General features: G+C 43.2%; 1 protein-coding gene across 1 annotated transcript in view; it reads right to left on the reverse strand.

Moving 5' to 3' along the window:
• The window catches only part of LOC139544425 (netrin receptor DCC-like), a 653,665-nt gene that overhangs the window by 148,375 nt on the left and 482,821 nt on the right, over positions 1 to 22,469 (reverse strand). Inside the window, exons 14-15 of the mRNA XM_071351497.1 lie at positions 13,014 to 13,124; positions 11,262 to 11,456 (exon numbers count right to left, since the gene is read on the reverse strand). Coding sequence (XP_071207598.1) covers positions 11,262 to 11,456; positions 13,014 to 13,124 — 306 coding nt within the window. The remainder of the gene's footprint in view (positions 1 to 11,261; positions 11,457 to 13,013; positions 13,125 to 22,469) is intronic.

Raw genomic sequence — 22,469 nt, forward strand, 5'->3', positions numbered from 1 at the left:
TTCCTTCTATTATTGCATCCTTTCTCATGCAAATTGGTCGTGCTTTATTTTCCTACATTTTAATTTAAACTTCAAGTGTTTTCTTTATTTACGCTCCTTTTAAATAATTGATTCGAATTAAATGCAGTTTTAAAAACAGAATGAGTGCTATTAGACATGTCAACACACGTGGAATTTAGTTTGACGTAATTAAAACCCGTCTTCGAAATTCAACGGATTTTTTTTTTTTCACAATGTATAAAAGAAATCAAATAAACATTGGTCTAAAGATAACTCTGAAATACAAGGATTCTGTTGACAAAACTCTTAGCATCAATGGAAATACTATTATTATTTTATTTATTAAATCATTTATTTATTTATTTTATTATTATTATTTTTTGACCACCGGTTTCAGAAAACAGCATAATTCTCTAAACATATATTGTAGATTAATCCTTTTACACCCAGAATAGTAAATACTAATTACTATACTTGTCTCCTGCTGTTCCTATCAGAACCCCCCTTTGGTCCAACTCTGAGAAGGTCAACATTGACTGAAGGCTTACAGTTTGTCATCAACAGTAGTCCCATGGAGAATTTCGTAATCTTCCATTTACAGCTATGGTGTAACTGTTGTATGCGAGACAGCTGTTGACCTGGGGGTTAACAGACAACCTGTCTTCAACAGGTGTTGACCTGGGGGTTAACAGACAACCTGTCTTCAACAGCTGTTGACCTGGGGGTTAACAGACAACCTGTCTTCAACAGCTGTTGACCTGGGGGTTAACAGACAACCTGTCTTCAACAGGTGTTGACCTGGGGGTTAACAGACAACCTGTCTTCAACAGCTGTTGACCTGGGGGTTAACAGACAACCTGTCTTCAACAGCTGTTGACCTGGGGGTTAACAGACAACCTGTCTTCAACAGCTGTTGACCTGGGGGTTAACAGACAACCTGTCTTCAACAGCTGATGACCTGGGGGTTAACAGACAACCTGTCTTCAACAGCTGTTGACCTGGGGGTTAACAGACAACCTGTCTTCAACAGCTGTTGACCTGGGGGTTAACAGACAACCTGTCATCAACAGGTGTTGACCTGGGGGTTAACAGACAACCTGTCTTCAACAGCTGATGACCTGGGGGTTAACAGACAACCTGTCTTCAACAGCTGTTGACCTGGGGGTTAACAGACAACCTGTCTTCAACAGCTGTTGACCTGGGGGTTAACAGACAACCTGTCATCAACAGGTGTTGACCTGGGGGTTAACAGACAACCTGTCTTCAACAGCTGTTGACCTGGGGGTTAACAGACAACCTGTCTTCAACAGCTGATGACCTGGGGGTTAACAGACAACCTGTCTTCAACAGCTGGGGTTATTAAGTCCTGGATGTGGACTGTCTGCTATCGTTCTGACAGTGTCCTCCATACATGACCCATAGATGACCTGCCATAGGACCACAGAGAGAGGTCAGACGACTCTCGAAGGAACAGGGAATAAATCCAAACTGAGATCCACGATGACATTCTCATCCCGAGCTAGTCTCCCTAAAGATTCAAGCACCGACATCATTAATAATAAATATGCAACATTTGCAGATGGATTAACCACCCAGATTGTATTCATTAGGAATAGAGCACGTACAGTAGCCCTGCTAAAACCCACTGCTACAGCTCGGAATACAGACTTCCATTAGTAGTCGGACAGACAATCTCCTGGTGTGTTCAACCTTTTTGTCTAACTGTACTGTTCTGCTCCGATGCAAGGAGAGGGAAACATCCTGGTTCTCTAAATTACCTCACAATTAATAACATTATATGAAAGTACTTCTACTTTGAGATGCGTTGTGGTTTACATACAGTTGATGTCAGAAGTTTACAAATATTTAAGTCATTAAAACTCATTTTTCAACTACTCCACAAATGTCTTGTTCACAAACTATAGTTTTGGCAAGTCTGTTAGGACATCTACTTTGTGCATGGCACAAGTAATTTTTCCAACAATTGTTTACAGACAGATTATTTCACTTATAATTCACTGTATAACAATTCCAGTGGGTCAGAAGTTTACATACACTAAGTTGACTGTGCCTTTAAACAGCTTGGAAAATTCCAGAAAATGATGTCATGGCTTTAGAAGATTCTGATAGGCGAATTGACATAATTTCAGTCGATTGTAGGTGTACCTGTGGATGTATTTCAAGGCCTACCTTCAAACTCAGTGCCTCTTTGCTTGACATCACGGGAAAATCAAAAGAAATCAGCCAATACCTCAGAAACAAAATTGTAGACCTCCACAAGTCTGGTTCATCCTTGGAAGCAATTTCCAAACGCCTGAAGGTACCACGTTCATCTGTACAAACAATAGTACGCAAGTATAAACACCATGGGACCACGCAGCCGTCATACCGCTCAGGAAGGAGACGAGTTCTGTCTCCTAGAGATGAACATACTTTAGTACGAAAAGTGCAAATCAATCCCAGAACAACAGCAAAGGACCTTGTGAAGATGATGGAGGAAACAGGTACCAAAGTATCTATATCCACAGTAAAACGAGTCCTATATTAACATAACCTGAAAGGCCGCTCAGCAAGGAAGAAGCCACTGCTCCTAAACCGCCAGAAAAAAAAAGCCAGACTACGGTTTGCAACTGCACATGGGGACAAAGATCGTACTTTTTGGAGAAATCCTGGCTACCCGAAACGTTTGACCCAAGTTAAACAATGTAAAGGCAATGCTACCAAATACTATTTGAGTTTATGTAAACGTCTGACCCACTGGGAATGTGATGAAATAAATAAAAGCTTAAATAAATAATTCTCTCAAATATTATTCTGACATTTCACATTCTTAAAATGAAGTGATGATCCTAACTGACCTAAAACAATTTTTATTAGGATTAAATGTCAGGAATTGTGAAAAACTGAGTTTAAATGTATTTGGCTAAGGTGTATGTAAACTTCCGACTTCAACTGTATATAGAGCGACACAGATACAAAGGGAGACAGAGGGTAGGGGGTAGGGGGTAGGGGGTAGGGGCCGAGGAGGGATTCGTAACCAAGTCACCAGTGGTAAGTGTTTTCCGGAGTCTGCAGTGCTACCACTAACCAGACTGGTACCATGTTTAGTATGTAGTACTACCACTAACCAGACTGGTACCATGTTAGTATGTAGTACTACCACTAACCAGACTGGTACCATGTTTAGTATGTAGTACTACCACTAACCAGACTGGTACCATGTTAGTATGTAGTACTACCACTAACCAGACTGGTACCATGTTAGTATGTAGTACTACCACTAACCAGACTGGTACCATGTTAGTATGTAGTACTACCACTAACCAGACTAGTACCATGTTTAGTATGTAGTACTACCACTAACCAGACTGGTACCATGTTTAGTATGTAGTACTACCACTAACCAGACTGGTACCATGTTTAGTATGTAGTACTACCACTAACCAGACTGGTACCATGTTAGTATGTAGTACTACCACTAACCAGACTGGTACCATGTTAGTATGTAGTACTACCACTAACCAGACTAGTACCATGTTTAGTATGTAGTACTACCACTAACCAGACTGGTACCATGTTTAGTATGTAGTACTACCACTAACCAGACTGGTACCATGTTTAGTATGTAGTACTACCACTAACCAGACTGGTACCATGTTAGTATGTAGTACTACCACTAACCAGACTGGTACCATGTTAGTATGTAGTACTACCACTAACCAGACTGGTACCATGTTAGTATGTAGTACTACCACTAACCAGACTAGTACCATGTTTAGTATGTAGTACTACCACTAACCAGACTGGTACCATGTTTAGTATGTAGTACTACCACTAACCAGACTGGTACCATGTTTAGTATGTAGTACTACCACTAACCAGACTGGTACCATGTTAGTATGTAGTACTACCACTAACCAGACTGGTACCATGTTAGTATGTAGTACTACCACTAACCAGACTGGTACCATGTTTAGTATGTAGTACTACCACTAACCAGACTGGTACCATGTTTAGTATGTAGTACTACCACTAACCAGACTGGTACCATGTTTAGTATGTAGTACTACCACTAACCAGACTGGTACCATGTTTAGTATGTAGTACTACCACTAACCAGACTGGTACCATGTTTAGTATGTAGTACTACCACTAACCAGACTGGTACCATGTTAGTATGTAGTACTACCACTAACCAGACTGGTACCATGTTAGTATGTAGTACTACCACTAACCAGACTAGTACCATGTTTAGTATGTAGTACTACCACTAACCAGACTGGTACCATGTTTAGTATGTAGTACTACCACTAACCAGACTGGTACCATGTTTAGTATGTAGTACTACCACTAACCAGACTGGTACCATGTTAGTATGTAGTACTACCACTAACCAGACTAGTACCATGTTTAGTATGTAGTACTACCACTAACCAGACTGGTCCCATGTTTAGTATGCAGTACTACCACTAACCAGACTGGTACCATGTTTAGTATGTAGTACTACCACTAACCAGACTGGTACCATGTTTAGTATGCAGTACTACCACTAACCAGAATGGTACCATGTTTAGTATGTAGTACTACCACTAACCAGACTAGTACCATGTTTAGTATGTAGTACTACCACTAACCAGACTGGTACCATGTTTAGTATGTAGTACTACCACTAACCAGACTGGTACCATGTTTAGTATGTAGTACTACCACTAACCAGACTGGTATCATGTTTAGTATGTAGTACTACCACTAACCAGACTAGTACCATGTTTAGTATGTAGTACTACCACTAACCAGACTGGTACCATGTTTAGTATGTAGTACTACCACTAACCAGACTGGTACCATGTTTAGTATGTAGTACTACCACTAACCAGACTGGTACCATGTTTAGTATGTAGTACTACCACTAACCAGACTGGTACCATGTTTAGTATGTAGTACTACCACTAACCAGACTGGTACCATGTTTAGTATGTAGTACTACCACTAACCAGACTGGTACCATGTTAGTATGTAGTACTACCACTAACCAGACTGGTACCATGTTTAGTATGTAGTACTACCACTAACCAGACTGGTACCATGTTTAGTATGTAGTACTACCACTAACCAGACTGGTACCATGTTAAGTATGTAGTACTACCACTAACCAGACTGGTATCATGTTTAGTATGTAGTACTACCACTAACCAGACTGGTACCATGTTTAGTATGTAGTACTACCACTAACCAGACTGGTACCATGTTTAGTATGTAGTACTACCACTAACCAGACTGGTACCATGTTTAGTATGTAGTACTACCACTAACCAGACTGGTATCATGTTTAGTATGTAGTACTACCACTAACCAGACTGGTACCATGTTTAGTATGTAGTACTACCACTAACCAGACTGGTACCATGTTTAGTATGCAGTACTACCACTAACCAGACTGGTACCATGTTTAGTATGTAGTACTACCACTAACCAGACTGGTACCATGTTTAGTATGTAGTACTACCACTAACCAGACTGGTACCATGTTTAGTATGTAGTACTACCACTAACCAGACTGGTACCATGTTAGTATGTAGTACTACCACTAACCAGACTGGTACCATGTTTAGTATGTAGTACTACCACTAACCAGACTGGTACCATGTTTAGTATGTAGTACTACCACTAACCAGACTGGTACCATGTTTAGTATGTAGTACTACCACTAACCAGACTGGTACCATGTTAGTATGTAGTACTACCACTAACCAGACTGGTACCATGTTAGTATGTAGTACTACCACTAACCAGACTGGTACCATGTTTAGTATGTAGTACTACCACTAACCAGACTGGTACCATGTTTAGTATGTAGTACTACCACTAACCAGACTGGTACCATGTTTAGTATGTAGTACTACCACTAACCAGACTGGTACCATGTTTAGTATGTAGTACTACCACTAACCAGACTGGTACCATGTTTAGTATGTAGTACTACCACTAACCAGACTGGTACCATGTTAGTATGTAGTACTACCACTAACCAGACTGGTACCATGTTTAGTATGTAGTACTACCACTAACCAGACTGGTACCATGTTTAGTATGCAGTACTACCACTAACCAGACTGGTACCATGTTAGTATGTAGTACTACCACTAACCAGACTGGTACCATGTTTAGTATGTAGTACTACCACTAACCAGACTGGTACCATGTTTAGTATGTAGTACTACCACTAACCAGACTGGTACCATGTTTAGTATGTAGTACTACCACTAACCAGACTGGTACCATGTTTAGTATGTAGTACTACCACTAACCAGACTGGTACCATGTTTAGTATGTAGTACTACCACTAACCAGACTGGTACCATGTTTAGTATGCAGTACTACCACTAACCAGACTGGTACCATGTTTAGTATGTAGTACTACCACTAACCAGACTGGTACCATGTTTAGTATGTAGTACTACCACTAACCAGACTGGTACCATGTTTAGTATGTAGTACTACCACTAACCAGACTGGTACCATGTTTAGTATGCAGTACTACCACTAACCAGACTGGTACCATGTTTAGTATGTAGTACTACCACTAACCAGACTGGTACCATGTTTAGTATGTAGTACTACCACTAACCAGACTAGTACCATGTTTAGTATGTAGTACTACCACTAACCAGACTGGTACCATGTTTAGTATGTAGTACTACCACTAACCAGACTAGTACCATGTTTAGTATGTAGTACTACCACTAACCAGACTGGTACCATGTTTAGTATGTAGTACTACCACTAACCAGACTGGTACCATGTTTAGTATGTAGTACTACCACTAACCAGACTGGTACCATGTTTAGTATGTAGTACTACCACTAACCAGACTGGTACCATGTTTAGTATGTAGTACTACCACTAACCAGACTGGTACCATGTTTAGTATGTAGTACTACCACTAACCAGAATGGTACCATGTTTAGTATGTAGTACTACCACTAACCAGACTAGTACCATGTTTAGTATGTAGTACTACCACTAACCAGACTGGTACCATGTTAGTATGTAGTACTACCACTAACCAGACTGGTACCATGTTAGTATGTAGTACTACCACTAACCAGACTGGTACCATGTTTAGTATGTAGTACTACCACTAACCAGACTGGTACCATGTTAGTATGTAGTACTACCACTAACCAGACTAGTACCATGTTTAGTATGTAGTACTACCACTAACCAGACTGGTACCATGTTAGTATGTAGTACTACCACTAACCAGACTGGTACCATGTTTAGTATGTAGTACTACCACTAACCAGACTGGTACCATGTTAGTATGTAGTACTACCACTAACCAGACTGGTACCATGTTTAGTATGCAGTACTACCACTAACCAGACTGGTACCATGTTTAGTATGTAGTACTACCACTAACCAGACTGGTACCATGTTTAGTATGTAGTACTACCACTAACCAGACTGGTACCATGTTAGTATGTAGTACTACCACTAACCAGACTGGTACCATGTTTAGTATGTAGTACTACCACTAACCAGACTGGTACCATGTTTAGTATGTAGTACTACCACTAACCAGACTGGTACCATGTTTAGTATGTAGTACTACCACTAACCAGACTGGTACCATGTTTAGTATGTAGTACTACCACTAACCAGACTGGTACCATGTTAGTATGTAGTACTACCACTAACCAGACTGGTACCATGTTAGTATGTAGTACTACCACTAACCAGACTGGTACCATGTTTAGTATGTAGTACTACCACTAACCAGACTGGTACCATGTTTAGTATGTAGTACTACCACTAACCAGACTGGTACCATGTTTAGTATGTAGTACTACCACTAACCAGACTGGTACCATGTTTAGTATGTAGTACTACCACTAACCAGACTGGTACCATGTTTAGTATGTAGTACTACCACTAACCAGACTGGTACCATGTTTAGTATGTAGTACTACCACTAACCAGACTGGTACCATGTTTAGTATGTAGTACTACCACTAACCAGACTGGTACCATGTTTAGTATGTAGTACTACCACTAACCAGACTGGTACCATGTTAGTATGTAGTACTACCACTAACCAGACTGGTACCATGTTTAGTATGTAGTACTACCACTAACCAGACTGGTACCATGTTTAGTATGTAGTACTACCACTAACCAGACTAGTACCATGTTTAGTATGTAGTACTACCACTAACCAGACTGGTACCATGTTTAGTATGTAGTACTACCACTAACCAGACTGGTACCATGTTTAGTATGTAGTACTACCACTAACCAGACTGGTACCATGTTAGTATGTAGTACTACCACTAACCAGACTGGTACCATGTTTAGTATGCAGTACTACCACTAACCAGACTGGTACCATGTTTAGTATGTAGTACTACCACTAACCAGACTGGTACCATGTTTAGTATGTAGTACTACCACTAACCAGACTGGTACCATGTTTAGTATGTAGTACTACCACTAACCAGAATGGTACCATGTTTAGTATGTAGTACTACCACTAACCAGACTGGTACCATGTTTAGTATGTAGTACTACCACTAACCAGACTGGTACCATGTTAGTATGTAGTACTACCACTAACCAGACTGGTACCATGTTTAGTATGTAGTACTACCACTAACCAGACTGGTACCATGTTTAGTATGTAGTACTACCACTAACCAGACTGGTACCATGTTTAGTATGCAGTACTACCACTAACCAGACTGGTACCATGTTTAGTATGTAGTACTACCACTAACCAGACTGGTACCATGTTTAGTATGCAGTACTACCACTAACCAGAATGGTACCATGTTTAGTATGTAGTACTACCACTAACCAGACTGGTACCATGTTTAGTATGCAGTACTACCACTAACCAGACTGGTACCATGTTTAGTATGCAGTACTACCACTAACCAGACTGGTACCATGTTTAGTATGTAGTACTACCACTAACCAGACTGGTACCATGTTTAGTATGTAGTACTACCACTAACCAGACTGGTACCATGTTTAGTATGTAGTACTACCACTAACCAGACTGGTACCATGTTTAGTATGTAGTACTACCACTAACCAGACTGGTACCATGTTTAGTATGTAGTACTACCACTAACCAGACTGGTACCATGTTTAGTATGTAGTACTACCACTAACCAGACTGGTACCATGTTTAGTATGTAGTACTACCACTAACCAGACTGGTACCATGTTTAGTATGTAGTACTACCACTAACCAGACTGGTACCATGTTTAGTATGTAGTACTACCACTAACCAGACTGGTACCATGTTTAGTATGCAGTACTACCACTAACCAGACTGGTACCATGTTTAGTATGTAGTACTACCACTAACCAGACTGGTACCATGTTTAGTATGTAGTACTACCACTAACCAGACTGGTACCATGTTTAGTATGTAGTACTACCACTAACCAGACTGGTACCATGTTTAGTATGTAGTACTACCACTAACCAGACTGGTACCATGTTTAGTATGTAGTACTACCACTAACCAGACTGGTACCATGTTTAGTATGTAGTACTACCACTAACCAGACTGGTACCATGTTAGTATGTAGTACTACCACTAACCAGACTGGTACCATGTTTAGTATGTAGTACTACCACTAACCAGACTGGTACCATGTTTAGTATGCAGTACTACCACTAACCAGACTGGTACCATGTTTAGTATGTAGTACTACCACTAACCAGACTGGTACCATGTTTAGTATGTAGTACTACCACTAACCAGACTGGTACCATGTTTAGTATGTAGTACTACCACTAACCAGACTGGTACCATGTTTAGTATGTAGTACTACCACTAACCAGACTGGTACCATGTTTAGTATGTAGTACTACCACTAACCAGACTGGTACCATGTTTAGTATGTAGTACTACCACTAACCAGACTGGTACCATGTTAGTATGTAGTACTACCACTAACCAGACTGGTACCATGTTTAGTATGTAGTACTACCACTAACCAGACTGGTACCATGTTTAGTATGTAGTACTACCACTAACCAGACTGGTACCATGTTTAGTATGCAGTACTACCACTAACCAGACTGGTACCATGTTTAGTATGTAGTACTACCACTAACCAGACTGGTACCATGTTTAGTATGCAGTACTACCACTAACCAGACTGGTACCATGTTTAGTATGTAGTACTACCACTAACCAGACTGGTACCATGTTTAGTATGTAGTACTACCACTAACCAGACAGGTACCATGTTTAGTATGTAGTACTACCACTAACCAGACTGGTACCATGTTTAGTATGTAGTACTACCACTAACCAGACTGGTACCATGTTTAGTATGTAGTACTACCACTAACCAGACTGGTACCATGTTTAGTCTGCAGTGCTACCACTAACCAGACTGGTACCATGTTTAGTATGTAGTACTACCACTAACCAGACTGGTACCATGTTTAGTATGTAGTACTACCACTAACCAGACTGGTACCATGTTTAGTATGTAGTACTACCACTAACCAGACAGGTACCATGTTTAGTATGTAGTACTACCACTAACCAGACTGGTACCATGTTTAGTATGTAGTACTACCACTAACCAGACTGGTACCATGTTTAGTATGTAGTACTACCACTAACCAGACTGGTACCATGTTTAGTATGTAGTACTACCACTAACCAGACTGGTACCATGTTAGTATGTAGTACTACCACTAACCAGACTGGTACCATGTTTAGTATGTAGTACTACCACTAACCAGACTGGTACCATGTTTAGTATGTAGTACTACCACTAACCAGACTGGTACCATGTTTAGTATGTAGTACTACCACTAACCAGACTAGTACCATGTTTAGTATGTAGTACTACCACTAACCAGACTGGTACCATGTTTAGTATGTAGTACTACCACTAACCAGACTGGTACCATGTTTAGTATGTAGTACTACCACTAACCAGACTGGTACCATGTTTAGTATGTAGTACTACCACTAACCAGACTGGTACCATGTTTAGTATGTAGTACTACCACTAACCAGACTGGTACCATGTTTAGTATGTAGTACTACCACTAACCAGACTGGTACCATGTTTAGTATGTAGTACTACCACTAACCAGACTGGTACCATGTTTAGTATGTAGTACTACCACTAACCAGACTGGTACCATGTTTAGTATGTAGTACTACCACTAACCAGACAATGTTTAGTCTTGTTCAACCAAAGTGTAGAAGAGAACTCACCCAGGTTTTCTATGGAGTAGTATCGTTGTTTACTGTCCACCCTGACCGTCTCAGCGTAGGGACTTCCTACTCCGTAGCCAATGATGTAGCCCCGTACTAGGATGTTGGGGTTGAGGGGAGGAGTCCAGCTCATGATGATGCTGTTGGGCAGGGGTCTGACGTGGAGGGAACTCGGTTGATTCGGGACTTGGCTCTCTGGAAAGAAATGTACGACAAATTGGAATGCTTCGAGATAACACGGAATAACCTAAAATATAACAAGGATAATATATATATATATATATATAAACAGTCATGCATGTACACATTTAACATACAGGTGTTTCCTGGGAATCTGACCTACGATCCTGGCGTTGTCAAGTGCAACGCTCTACCAACGGAGAGACACAGGACCAACATTTTGTGTTCATCCTTTGATGATATTTTCGCGCAGTATATCGACGTGTACGTCTGATTTGTTTCATGTCAAATCAAATCAAATCCAATCCAATCAGAAAACAATACTAACATCCCTTCTAACTAAAGCCCTCTAATGTGATCCGACAGTTTGTGATAATCCTCTAAGGAAAAGAAAACAAACAAAAAAAAACATTCTGAGGTTAATATCAGTTTATTGAGTGATAATCCATTAGAATTACATTTGGTCCCTTGTCATCTCCTAAAGCCATCTGCCTGATTGATCCCTTCCTTATCTCGCCACTCTCCTCGATATATCCTCGATATATTACCTGTTTACATCTCCTTCCTAATTGCCTGGCTGCCAGAGCTTGTTCTGGTCAGGTTATGTATAATTTATATGAAACAAAAATGCTTTTAAGTCGTGCCAGGCACAGTTAGTAGCCGAGTCCCAAATGGCACCCGATTCCTTCTTTAGTGCACTATTTTTCGACCAGAGCCCTATTGGCCCTGTGCACTACATTAGTAATCGGTTGCCTTTTGAGACGGAGGCACAGTGGAACTAGACGTTTTGTTATTTTAGAGTTTATTAAAGGCTGCCAGTCCAGCATTGCTAAGTATCATCACCATCAAATTGCACAGCAGGTTTGTACGATGCTCAATATGTTAAAACTGTTTAATACATCTTGGTCTCACCACTGTCTAAATATTTAAACACCTCACTTACAAACACGCGGAAAAAGACGGACGTGTCTGAATACAAGAGTCCAGCCCTGCCTCGGGGAATAGAGACAGAGAGAGACTTGGTAGTGGACGAGGAAGAGGAGAATAGAGACAGAGAGAGACATGGTGGTAGAGGACGAAGAGGGGAATAGAGACAGAGAGAGACATGGTGGTAGAGGAGGAAGAGGGGGATAGAGAGAGAGAGAGAGAGAGAGATGGAGAGAGAGAGAGAGAGAGATGGAGAGATGGAGAGGGAGAGATGGAGAGATGGAGAGATGGAGAGAGAGAGAGAGAGACAGACAGACAGACAGACAGACAGACAGACAGACAGACAGACAGACAGACAGACAGACAGACAGACAGACAGACAGACAGACAGACAGACAGACAGACAGACAGACAGACAGACAGAGAGAGAGAGAGAGAGAGAGAGAGAGAGAGAGAGAGAGAGATGGTAGTGGAGGAGGAGGGTAGGGATGCGTCGCAAATGTCATCATATTTCTAAGTGCACTACTTTTGACCAGTGTCTATAGGGATCTTGTCAAGAGTAGTGCCCTATAGGAAATATGATGCCAATTTGGGTCGCAGATATAAGAGACTGAATGAATTGTAAATTAAGTGTTTTTGTCTTACCGTCAAGGTCATTCTCTGGCGTCTCTGCGGTGAACCACTCGCTGGCTGGGCCCGTGCCGTTAGCTGTCATGGCAGCCACCTGGAAACTGTACTGACTGCCTTTCTCCAGCCCTGAGAGGAGAGAGGATGTTGACATGTTAAACACAGCAAAACACAGCAAAAACATCTGTACTGACTGTCTTTCTCCAGCTCTGAGATGGGTGGAGGACAACGTCTAAGACAGGGTTCCCCAGCTCTGAGATGGGTGGAGGACAACGTCTAAGACAGGGTTCCCCAGCTCTGAGATGGGTGGAGGACAACGTCTAAGACAGGGTTCCCCAGCTCTGAGATGGGTGGAGGACAACGTCTAAGACAGGGTTCCCCAGCTCTGAGATGGGTGGAGGACAACGTCTAAGACAGGGTTCCCCAGCTCTGAGATGGGTGGAGGACAACGTCTAAGACAGGGTTCCCCAGCTCTGAGATGGGTGGAGGACAACGTCTAAGACAGGGTTCCCCAGCTCTGAGATGGGTGGAGGACAACGTCTAAGACAGGGTTCCCCAGCTCTGAGATGGGTGGAGGACAACGTCTAAGACAGGGTTCCCCAGCTCTGAGATGGGTGGAGGACAACGTCTAAGACAGGGTTCCCCAGCTCTGAGATGGGTGGAGGACAACGTCTAAGACAGGGTTCCCCAGCTCTGAGATGGGTGGAGGACAACGTCTAAGACAGGGTTCCCCAGCTCTGAGATGGGTGGAGGACAACGTCTAAGACAGGGTTCCCCAGCTCTGAGATGGGTGGAGGACAACGTCTAAGACAGGGTTCCCCAGCTCTGAGATGGGTGGAGGACAACGTCTAAGACAGGGTTCCCCAGCTCTGAGATGGGTGGAGGACAACGTCTAAGACAGGGTTCCCCAGCTCTGAGATGGGTGGAGGACAACGTCTAAGACAGGGTTCCCCAGCTCTGAGATGGGTGGAGGACAACGTCTAAGACAGGGTTCCCCAGCTCTGAGATGGGTGGAGGACAACGTCTAAGACAGGGTTCCCCAGCTCTGAGATGGGTGGAGGACAACGTCTAAGACAGGGTTCCCCAGCTCTGAGATGGGTGGAGGACAACGTCTAAGACAGGGTTCCCCAGCTCTGAGATGGGTGGAGGACAACGTCTAAGACAGGGTTCCCCAGCTCTGAGATGGGTGGAGGACAACGTCTAAGACAGGGTTCCCCAGCTCTGAGATGGGTGGAGGACAACGTCTAAGACAGGGTTCCCCAGCTCTGAGATGGGTGGAGGACAACGTCTAAGACAGGGTTCCCCAGCTCTGAGATGGGTGGAGGACAACGTCTAAGACAGGGTTCCCCAGCTCTGAGATGGGTGGAGGACAACGTCTAAGACAGGGTTCCCCAGCTCTGAGATGGGTGGAGGACAACGTCTAAGACAGGGTTCCCCAGCTCTGAGATGGGTGGAGGACAACGTCTAAGACAGGGTTCCCCAGCTCTGAGATGGGTGGAGGACAACGTCTAAGACAGGGTTCCCCAGCTCTGAGATGGGTGGAGGACAACGTCTAAGACAGGGTTCCCCAGCTCTGAGATGGGTGGAGGACAACGTCTAAGACAGGGTTCCCCAGCTCTGAGATGGGTGGAGGACAACGTCTAAGACAGGGTTCCCCAGCTGGCGGCCTGCGGGAAATATTTATTCCACACAAGTTTTCTGAACAACAAAAAAACATAATAGACTAAAAACACCAGGAAGACAGCTTGAGAGAGAGACACCAGGAAGACAGCTTGAGAGAGAGACACCAGGAAGTCAGCTTGAGAGAGAGACACCAGGAAGACAGCCTGAGAGAGAGACACCAGGAAGACAGCTTGAGAGAGAGAGACACCAGGAAGACAGCTTGAGAGAGAGACACCAGGAAGACAGCTTGAGAGAGAGACACCAGGAAGTCAGCTTGAGAGAGAGACACCAGGAAGACAGCCTGAGAGAGAGACACCAGGAAGACAGCTTGAGAGAGAGACACAAGGAAGTCAGTTTGAGAGAGAGACACCAGGAAGTGAGCTTGAGAGAGAGACACCAGGAAGACAGCTTGAGAGAGAGAGACACCAGGAAGACAGCTTGAGAGAGAGAGACACCAGGAAGACAGCTTGAGAGAGAGACACCAGGAAGACAGCTTGAGAGAGAGACACCAGGAAGTCAGTTTGAGAGAGAGACACCAGGAAGTCAGCTTGAGAGAGAGACACCAGGAAGTCAGCTTGAGAGAGAGACAGCAGGACGTCAGTTTGAGAGAGAGACAGCAGGACGTCAGTTTGAGAGAGAGACACCAGGAAGTCAGCTTGAGAGAGAGACACCAGGAAGTCAGCTTGAGAGAGAGACACCAGGAAGACATCTTGAGAGAGAGACACCAGGAAGTCAGCTTGAGAGAGAGACAGCAGGACGTCAGCTTGAGAGAGAGAGACACCAGGAAGTCAGCTTGAGAGAGAGACACCAGGAAGACAGCTTGAGAGAGAGACACCAGGAAGTCAGCTTGAAAGAGAGACACCAGGAAGACAGCTTGAGAGAGAGACACCAGGAAGTCAGTTCGAGAGAGAGACACCAGGAAGTCAGCTTGAGAGAGAGACACCAGGAAGACATCTTGAGAGAGAGACACCAGGAAGTCAGCTTGAGAGAGAGACACCAGGAAGTCAGCTTGAGAGAGAGACACCAGGAAGACAGCTTGAGAGAGAGACACCAGGAAGACAGCTTGAGAGAGAGAGACACCAGGAAGACAGCTTGAGAGAGAGACACCAGGAAGACAGCTTGAGAGAGAGACACCAGGAAGTCAGCTTGAGAGAGAGACACCAGGAAGACAGCCTGAGAGAGAGACACCAGGAAGACAGCTTGAGAGAGAGACACAAGGAAGTCAGTTTGAGAGAGAGACACCAGGAAGTGAGCTTGAGAGAGAGACACCAGGAAGACAGCTTGAGAGAGAGAGACACCAGGAAGACAGCTTGAGAGAGAGAGACACCAGGAAGACAGCTTGAGAGAGAGACACCAGGAAGACAGCTTGAGAGAGAGACACCAGGAAGTCAGTTTGAGAGAGAGACACCAGGAAGTCAGCTTGAGAGAGAGACACCAGGAAGTCAGCTTGAGAGAGAGACAGCAGGACGTCAGTTTGAGAGAGAGACAGCAGGACGTCAGTTTGAGAGAGAGACACCAGGAAGTCAGCTTGAGAGAGAGACACCAGGAAGTCAGCTTGAGAGAGAGACACCAGGAAGACATCTTGAGAGAGAGACACCAGGAAGTCAGCTTGAGAGAGAGACAGCAGGACGTCAGCTTGAGAGAGAGAGACACCAGGAAGTCAGCTTGAGAGAGAGACACCAGGAAGACAGCTTGAGAGAGAGACACCAGGAAGTCAGCTTGAAAGAGAGACACCAGGAAGACAGCTTGAGAGAGAGACACCAGGAAGTCAGTTCGAGAGAGAGACACCAGGAAGTCAGCTTGAGAGAGAGACACCAGGAAGACATCTTGAGAGAGAGACACCAGGAAGTCAGCTTGAGAGAGAGACACCAGGAAGTCAGCTTGAGAGAGAGACACCAGGAAGACAGCTTGAGAGAGAGACACCAGGAAGTCAGCTTGAGAGAGAGACAGCAGGACACCAGCTTGAGAGAGAGACACCAGGACGTCAGCTTGAGAGAGAGACACCAGGAAGTCAGCTTGAGAGAGAGAGAGACACCAGGAAGACAATTTGAGAGAGAGACACCAGGAAGACAATTTGAGAGAGAGACGCCAGGAAGACAGCTTGAGAGAGAGAGACACCAGGAAGACAGCTTGAGAGAGAGAGAGACCAGGAAGACAGCTTGAGAGAGAGAGACACCAGGAAGACAATTTGAGAGAGAGACACCAGGAAGACAATTTGAGAGAGAGACACCAGGAAGACAATTTGAGAGAGAGACACCAGGAAGACAGCTTGAGAGAGAGAGACACCAGGAAGTCAGCTTGAGAGAGAGAGACCAGGAAGACAGCTTGAGAGAGAAAGAGACACCAGGAAGACAGCTTGAGAGAGAGAGACACCTCCCTTCAGCCTTTAGTGATTATAATTTGAGAAATCTGTTTCCCATTCCCACGCATAATAGAGAGAAACATGCGATCTTATACAAATGCAAGCAAGGTTTGAAATGATTATGTTTTAGTCAAACATTATATCTATTCGGTGCTTGTTGCGATCAATTTCCCATCTATGAATTATTTTGTAATTATGTGACGACCCCTTGACCATTTGCTCAAAGAAAAATCGTCCCGCCACTGAATCTAGTTGATGAATCCTGGGCTAAGAGATGTTAACCATGGTCGTACCGACTGTCTTTCTGCAGTTTCCGAGACCGAGAGAAGACAACGTCTAAGATACGTACAACATTCTAGAAAGGCTACACCTTGAGACAGCTGAAACCTGACTTCTGATGTCTGCAGCCCTGAGACAGAGAGACGCACAACAACGTCAGAAATATATATTTACAGAAACACGACGACACAGAAATGTTACATGAAAACAGTATTTATCACAAAGCTGAGTCTGTAAACACGACAACATCACAGAGACATGTTAAACACACCACCCTACAGTGTCTGTGTGGTTGAGTGGTAACATCCATCACACTAAAACACAAACATAATGGTAATGGGTTCAATCCCCAGAACAGCTTTTAACACTCTCAACATCCTCAGATAGTTGTTCATGTCCCTTCTTTCCTTTCAATTTAACCCTTCAAAACATCTCTGTGTTTATTTTTCATGGAGAAATCTGGGCAAGAATATACACTGCTCAAAAAAAATAAAGGGAACACTTAAACAACACAATGTAACTCCAAGTCAATCACACTTCTGCGAAATCAAACTGTCCACTTAGGAAGCAACACTGATTGACAATACATTTCACATGCTGTTGTGCAAATGGAATAGACAAAAGGTGGAAATTAAAAGGCAATTAGCAAGACACCCCCAATAAAGGAGTGGTTTTGCAGGTGGTGACCACAGACCACTTCTCAGTTCCTATGCTTCCTGGCTGATGTTTTGGTCACTTTTGAATGCTGGCGGTGCTTTCACTCTAGTGGTAGCATGAGACGGAGTCTACAACCCACACAAGTGGCTCAGGTAGTGCAGCTCATCCAGGATGGCACATCAATGCGAGCTGTGGCAAGAAGGTTTGCTGTGTCTGTCAGCGTAGTGTCCAGAGCATGGAGGCGCTACCAGGAGACAGGCCAGTACATCAGGAGACGTGGAGGAGGCCGTAGGAGGGCAACAACCCAGCAGCAGGACCGCTACCTCCGCCTTTGTGCAAGGAGGAGCACTGCCAGAGCCCTGCAAAATTACCTCCAGCAGGCCACAAATGTGCATGTGTCTGCTCAAACGGTCAGAAACAGACTCCATGAGGGTGGTATGAGGGCCCGACGTCCACAGGTGGGGGTTGTGCTTACAGCCCAACACCGTGCAGGAAGTTTGGCATTTGCCAGAGAACACCAAGATTGGCAAATTCGCCACTGGCGCCCTGTGCTCTTCACAGATGAAAGCAGGTTCACACTGAGCACATGAGCACATGTGACAGACGTGACAGAGTCTGGAGACGCCGTGGAGAACGTTCTGCTGCCTGCAACATCCTCCAGCATGACCGGTTTGGCGGTGGGTCAGTCATGGTGTGGGGTGGCATTTCTTTGGGGGGCCACACAGCCCAGAGGTAGCCTGACTGCCATTAGGTACCGAGATGAGATCCTCAGACCCCTTGTGAGACCATATGCTGGTGCGGTTGGCCCTGGGTTCCTCCTAATGCAAGACAATGCTAGACCTCATGTGGCGGGAGTGTGTCAGCAGTTCCTGCAAGAGGAAGGCATTGATGCTATGGACTGGCCCGCCCGTTCCCCGGACCTGAATCCAATTGAGCACATCTGGGACATCATGTCTCGCTCCATCCACCAACGCCACGTTGCACCACAGACTGTCCAGGAGTTGGCAGATGCTTTAGTCCAGGTCTGGGAGGAGATCCCTCAGGAGACCATCCGCCACCTCATCAGGAGCATGCCCAGGCGTTGTAGGGAGGTCATACAGGCACGTGGAGGCCACACACACTACTGAGCCTCATTTTGACTTGTTTTAAGGACATTACATCAAAGTTGGATCAGCCTGTAGTGTGGTTTTCTACTTTAATTTTGAGTGTGACTCCAAATCCAGACCTCCATGGGTTGATAAATTTGATTTCCATTGATAATTTTTGTGTGATTTTGTTGTCAGCACATTCAACTATGTAAAGAAAAAAGTATTTAATAAGAATATTTAATTCATTCAGATCTAGGATGTGTTATTTTAGTGTTCCCTTTATTTTTTGGAGCAGTGTATATATATTTTTTTATGTAACCTTTTATTTAACTAGGCAAGTCAGTTAAAACTTCTTGCAGCTATAGGGGGTGCTGTTCTGCATTAGCATATTTGGGTCTCCAAATTAAACTGCCTCGTGCTAAATTCTTGATCGTACAATATGCATATTATTGTTATTATTGGATAGAAAACACCTTCTAGTTTCTATAGAAGTTGGAATTTTGTCTCTGAGTGGTACAGAACAATATCTACAGCACTTTTCATGACAGGGGTCAGATTTGAGAAGTTTTTACCCCTGATCTGGAGTCTGTTTTTAAGGCGACAGTGAATGCTATGAAGAAACCGACACTGCCTACGTCTTCCTCTGGGTGTCTGTACGTCATCACGTTTTGAATGGAGTCTATTGCACAATCCCAGCCATTATAAAACCACAAAATGTATAGGGACCGCCCTTTCTCGTCGCGCGCCTGAAGCGTGAAGGACATCGGACTTGCCTCATTCCAAATCCTTGTCTAACCAGCAATATTTCTCCGGTCATGTTTTCAGTCGTTATAGTTGTTAAAAACATCATAATGTAGTTAATTTGAACCGTTTTATAGCAATTTATATCCGTTTAGTGCGATTTTGAGGAATTTCTTTGTTGTGCACTCTGAAACTTTGGACACGTTTTGGGGTCCCGTTCGATCGTTAGTGGATATTTCGAAGGACAGAGGACATCTATCGACCAAAAGACGTTTATAACATAGAAAGGATACATTGCCCAAGAATATGATGGAAGAACAGCTCAAAGTAAGCAATATTTAATATGATAAATCGTTGTTCTGTCGAAATATTTTAAACGCATATTTCGCCATTTTGTTTGGTATAGCTTCACTTGGCGAACCCTGTATTGAAAAGTAAGGATAATTTTAAAAATGTAAATCAGCGGTTGCATTAAGAACTAATTTGTCTTTCGATTCCTGTCAACCCTGTATTTTTTAGTCAAGTATATGATTAGCTTTCGATTAAACTAGATCACTCTGAAAGCTGACGTTCCTCATTTTGAGGCTTGAGTTGTGACTATTTCCATTGTATAACCACGGTTTTGTATGGCTAAATATGCACCTTTTCGAACAAACTGTATATGTATGTTGTAAAATGATGTTACAGGAGTGTCATCGGAAGAATTCTGAGAAGGTTAGTGAAAAAATTAATATATTTTGGCGGTGATTACGTTATAGCGCTCTTTGGCTGGAATCGATGCTCTGGTAACGTTTGCACATGTGGTATGCTAACTTATCGATTTATTGTGTTTTCGCTGAAAAACGCTTAGAAAATCTGAAATATGGTCTGAAATCACAAGAACTGGGTCTTTCCATTGCTATGCTTTGTCTATTTTTATGAAATGTTTTATGATGAGTAAATTGTTCATACACGTTGCTCTATCTAGTAATTCTAGTCGATTTGTGATGGTCGGTGCAATTGTAAACTGTGATTTCTACCTGAAATATGCACTTTTTTCTAACAAAAACTATCCTATACCATGAATATGTTATCAGACTGTCATCTGATGGTTTTTTTTATAGGTTATTGGCTATCAATATCTTAGTTGAGCCGAATTGGTGATAGCACCTGAAGGAGTAAGAAACTGATGGAGTTAGAATAGTGGTGTATTTTGCTAACGTGTTTAGCTAATAGATTTACATATTTTGTCTTCCCTGTAAAACATTTTAAAAATCTGAAATGGTGGCTTTATTCACAAGATCTGTATCTTTCATCTGGTGTCTTGGACTTGTGATTTAATGATATTTAGATGCTACTATCTACTTGTGAAGCTATGCTAGCTATGCTAATCAGTGTGTGGGGGGGGGTGGGGGGTGATCCCGGACCCGGGGTAGAGGCTCGTGAAAGGTTAAAGAATAAATTCTTATTTACAACGACGGCCTACCCCCCCTGGCCAAACCTCGGACGATGCTGGGCCAAATGTGGGACTCCCAATCGCGGCCGGATGTGATCCAGCCTGGATTCGAACCAGGGACTGTAGTGACGCCTATTGCACTGAGATGCAGTGCCTTAGACCGCCGCGCCACTAGGGAGCCAATAGATATAGCTTCAATCTCCTTCAAACCACCAAACACATCGCTGTGTGTTCATTGTTAGTGACAGTTTCTAACACATTCAGAGGCTGAATATTCATCGTTGCATTACAGAGAAATGAGAGGACGGACGGACGGACGGACGGACGGACGGACGGACGGACGGACAGACAGACAGACAGACAGACAGACAGACAGACAGACAGACAGACAGACAGACAGACAGACAGACAGACAGACAGACAGACAGACAGACAGACAGACAGACAGACAGACAGACAGACAGACAGACAGACAGACAGACAGACAGACAGACAGACAAGCACTGCATCCCTTATGGAACCCTATTCCCTATATAGTGCACTACTTTTCACCAGGGCCCATATTGTACTATATAGGGAATAGGGTGCCATTTGGAAGACAGACATATATAGACAGTTAGTTTGCTGTCTGGGTTCACAACATACTGAAATAAAATAAATAATTAATCAAACCAATGAAGTATACATAACAAATAAACTGCAGAAACAATAAATAAATATTCATTGTTATAATAATAGTAATTAATTTTGCCTCTCTAGCGTAAACCAGATAGGTATTAAAATATGCAGTTTTTATATAGGAGGTGAAAAAACATACATTTTTTCATGTGTAATATCTGACTGGTGAATACAGAGCATTCGGAAAAGTATTCAGACCCCTTGACTGTTTCCCCATTTTGTTACATTACAGCCTTATTCTAAAAATGGACAACGACAAAAATAACTCAGCAGGCTACACATGACCCCATAATGAAAAAGTGGAAAACACAGTTATACTTTTTTTTTCTCAAATGTATTAACAATAAAAAACAGAAATACCTTATTTACATAAGTATTCAGACCCTTTGCTATGAGACTTGAAATTGAATTCAGGTGCTTCCTGTTCCATTGATCACCGTTCGAGATGTTTCTACAACTTGATTGGAGTCCACCTGTGGTCAATTCAATTGATTGGACATGATTTGGAAAGGCACACACACCTGTCTATATATGGTCCCATAAAAACCAAGCCATGAGGTCGAAGGAATTGT

The sequence above is a fragment of the Salvelinus alpinus genome, chromosome 18, assembly GCF_045679555.1.
Source record: "Salvelinus alpinus chromosome 18, SLU_Salpinus.1, whole genome shotgun sequence".
In the NCBI taxonomy this organism is placed as follows: domain Eukaryota; kingdom Metazoa; phylum Chordata; class Actinopteri; order Salmoniformes; family Salmonidae; genus Salvelinus; species Salvelinus alpinus.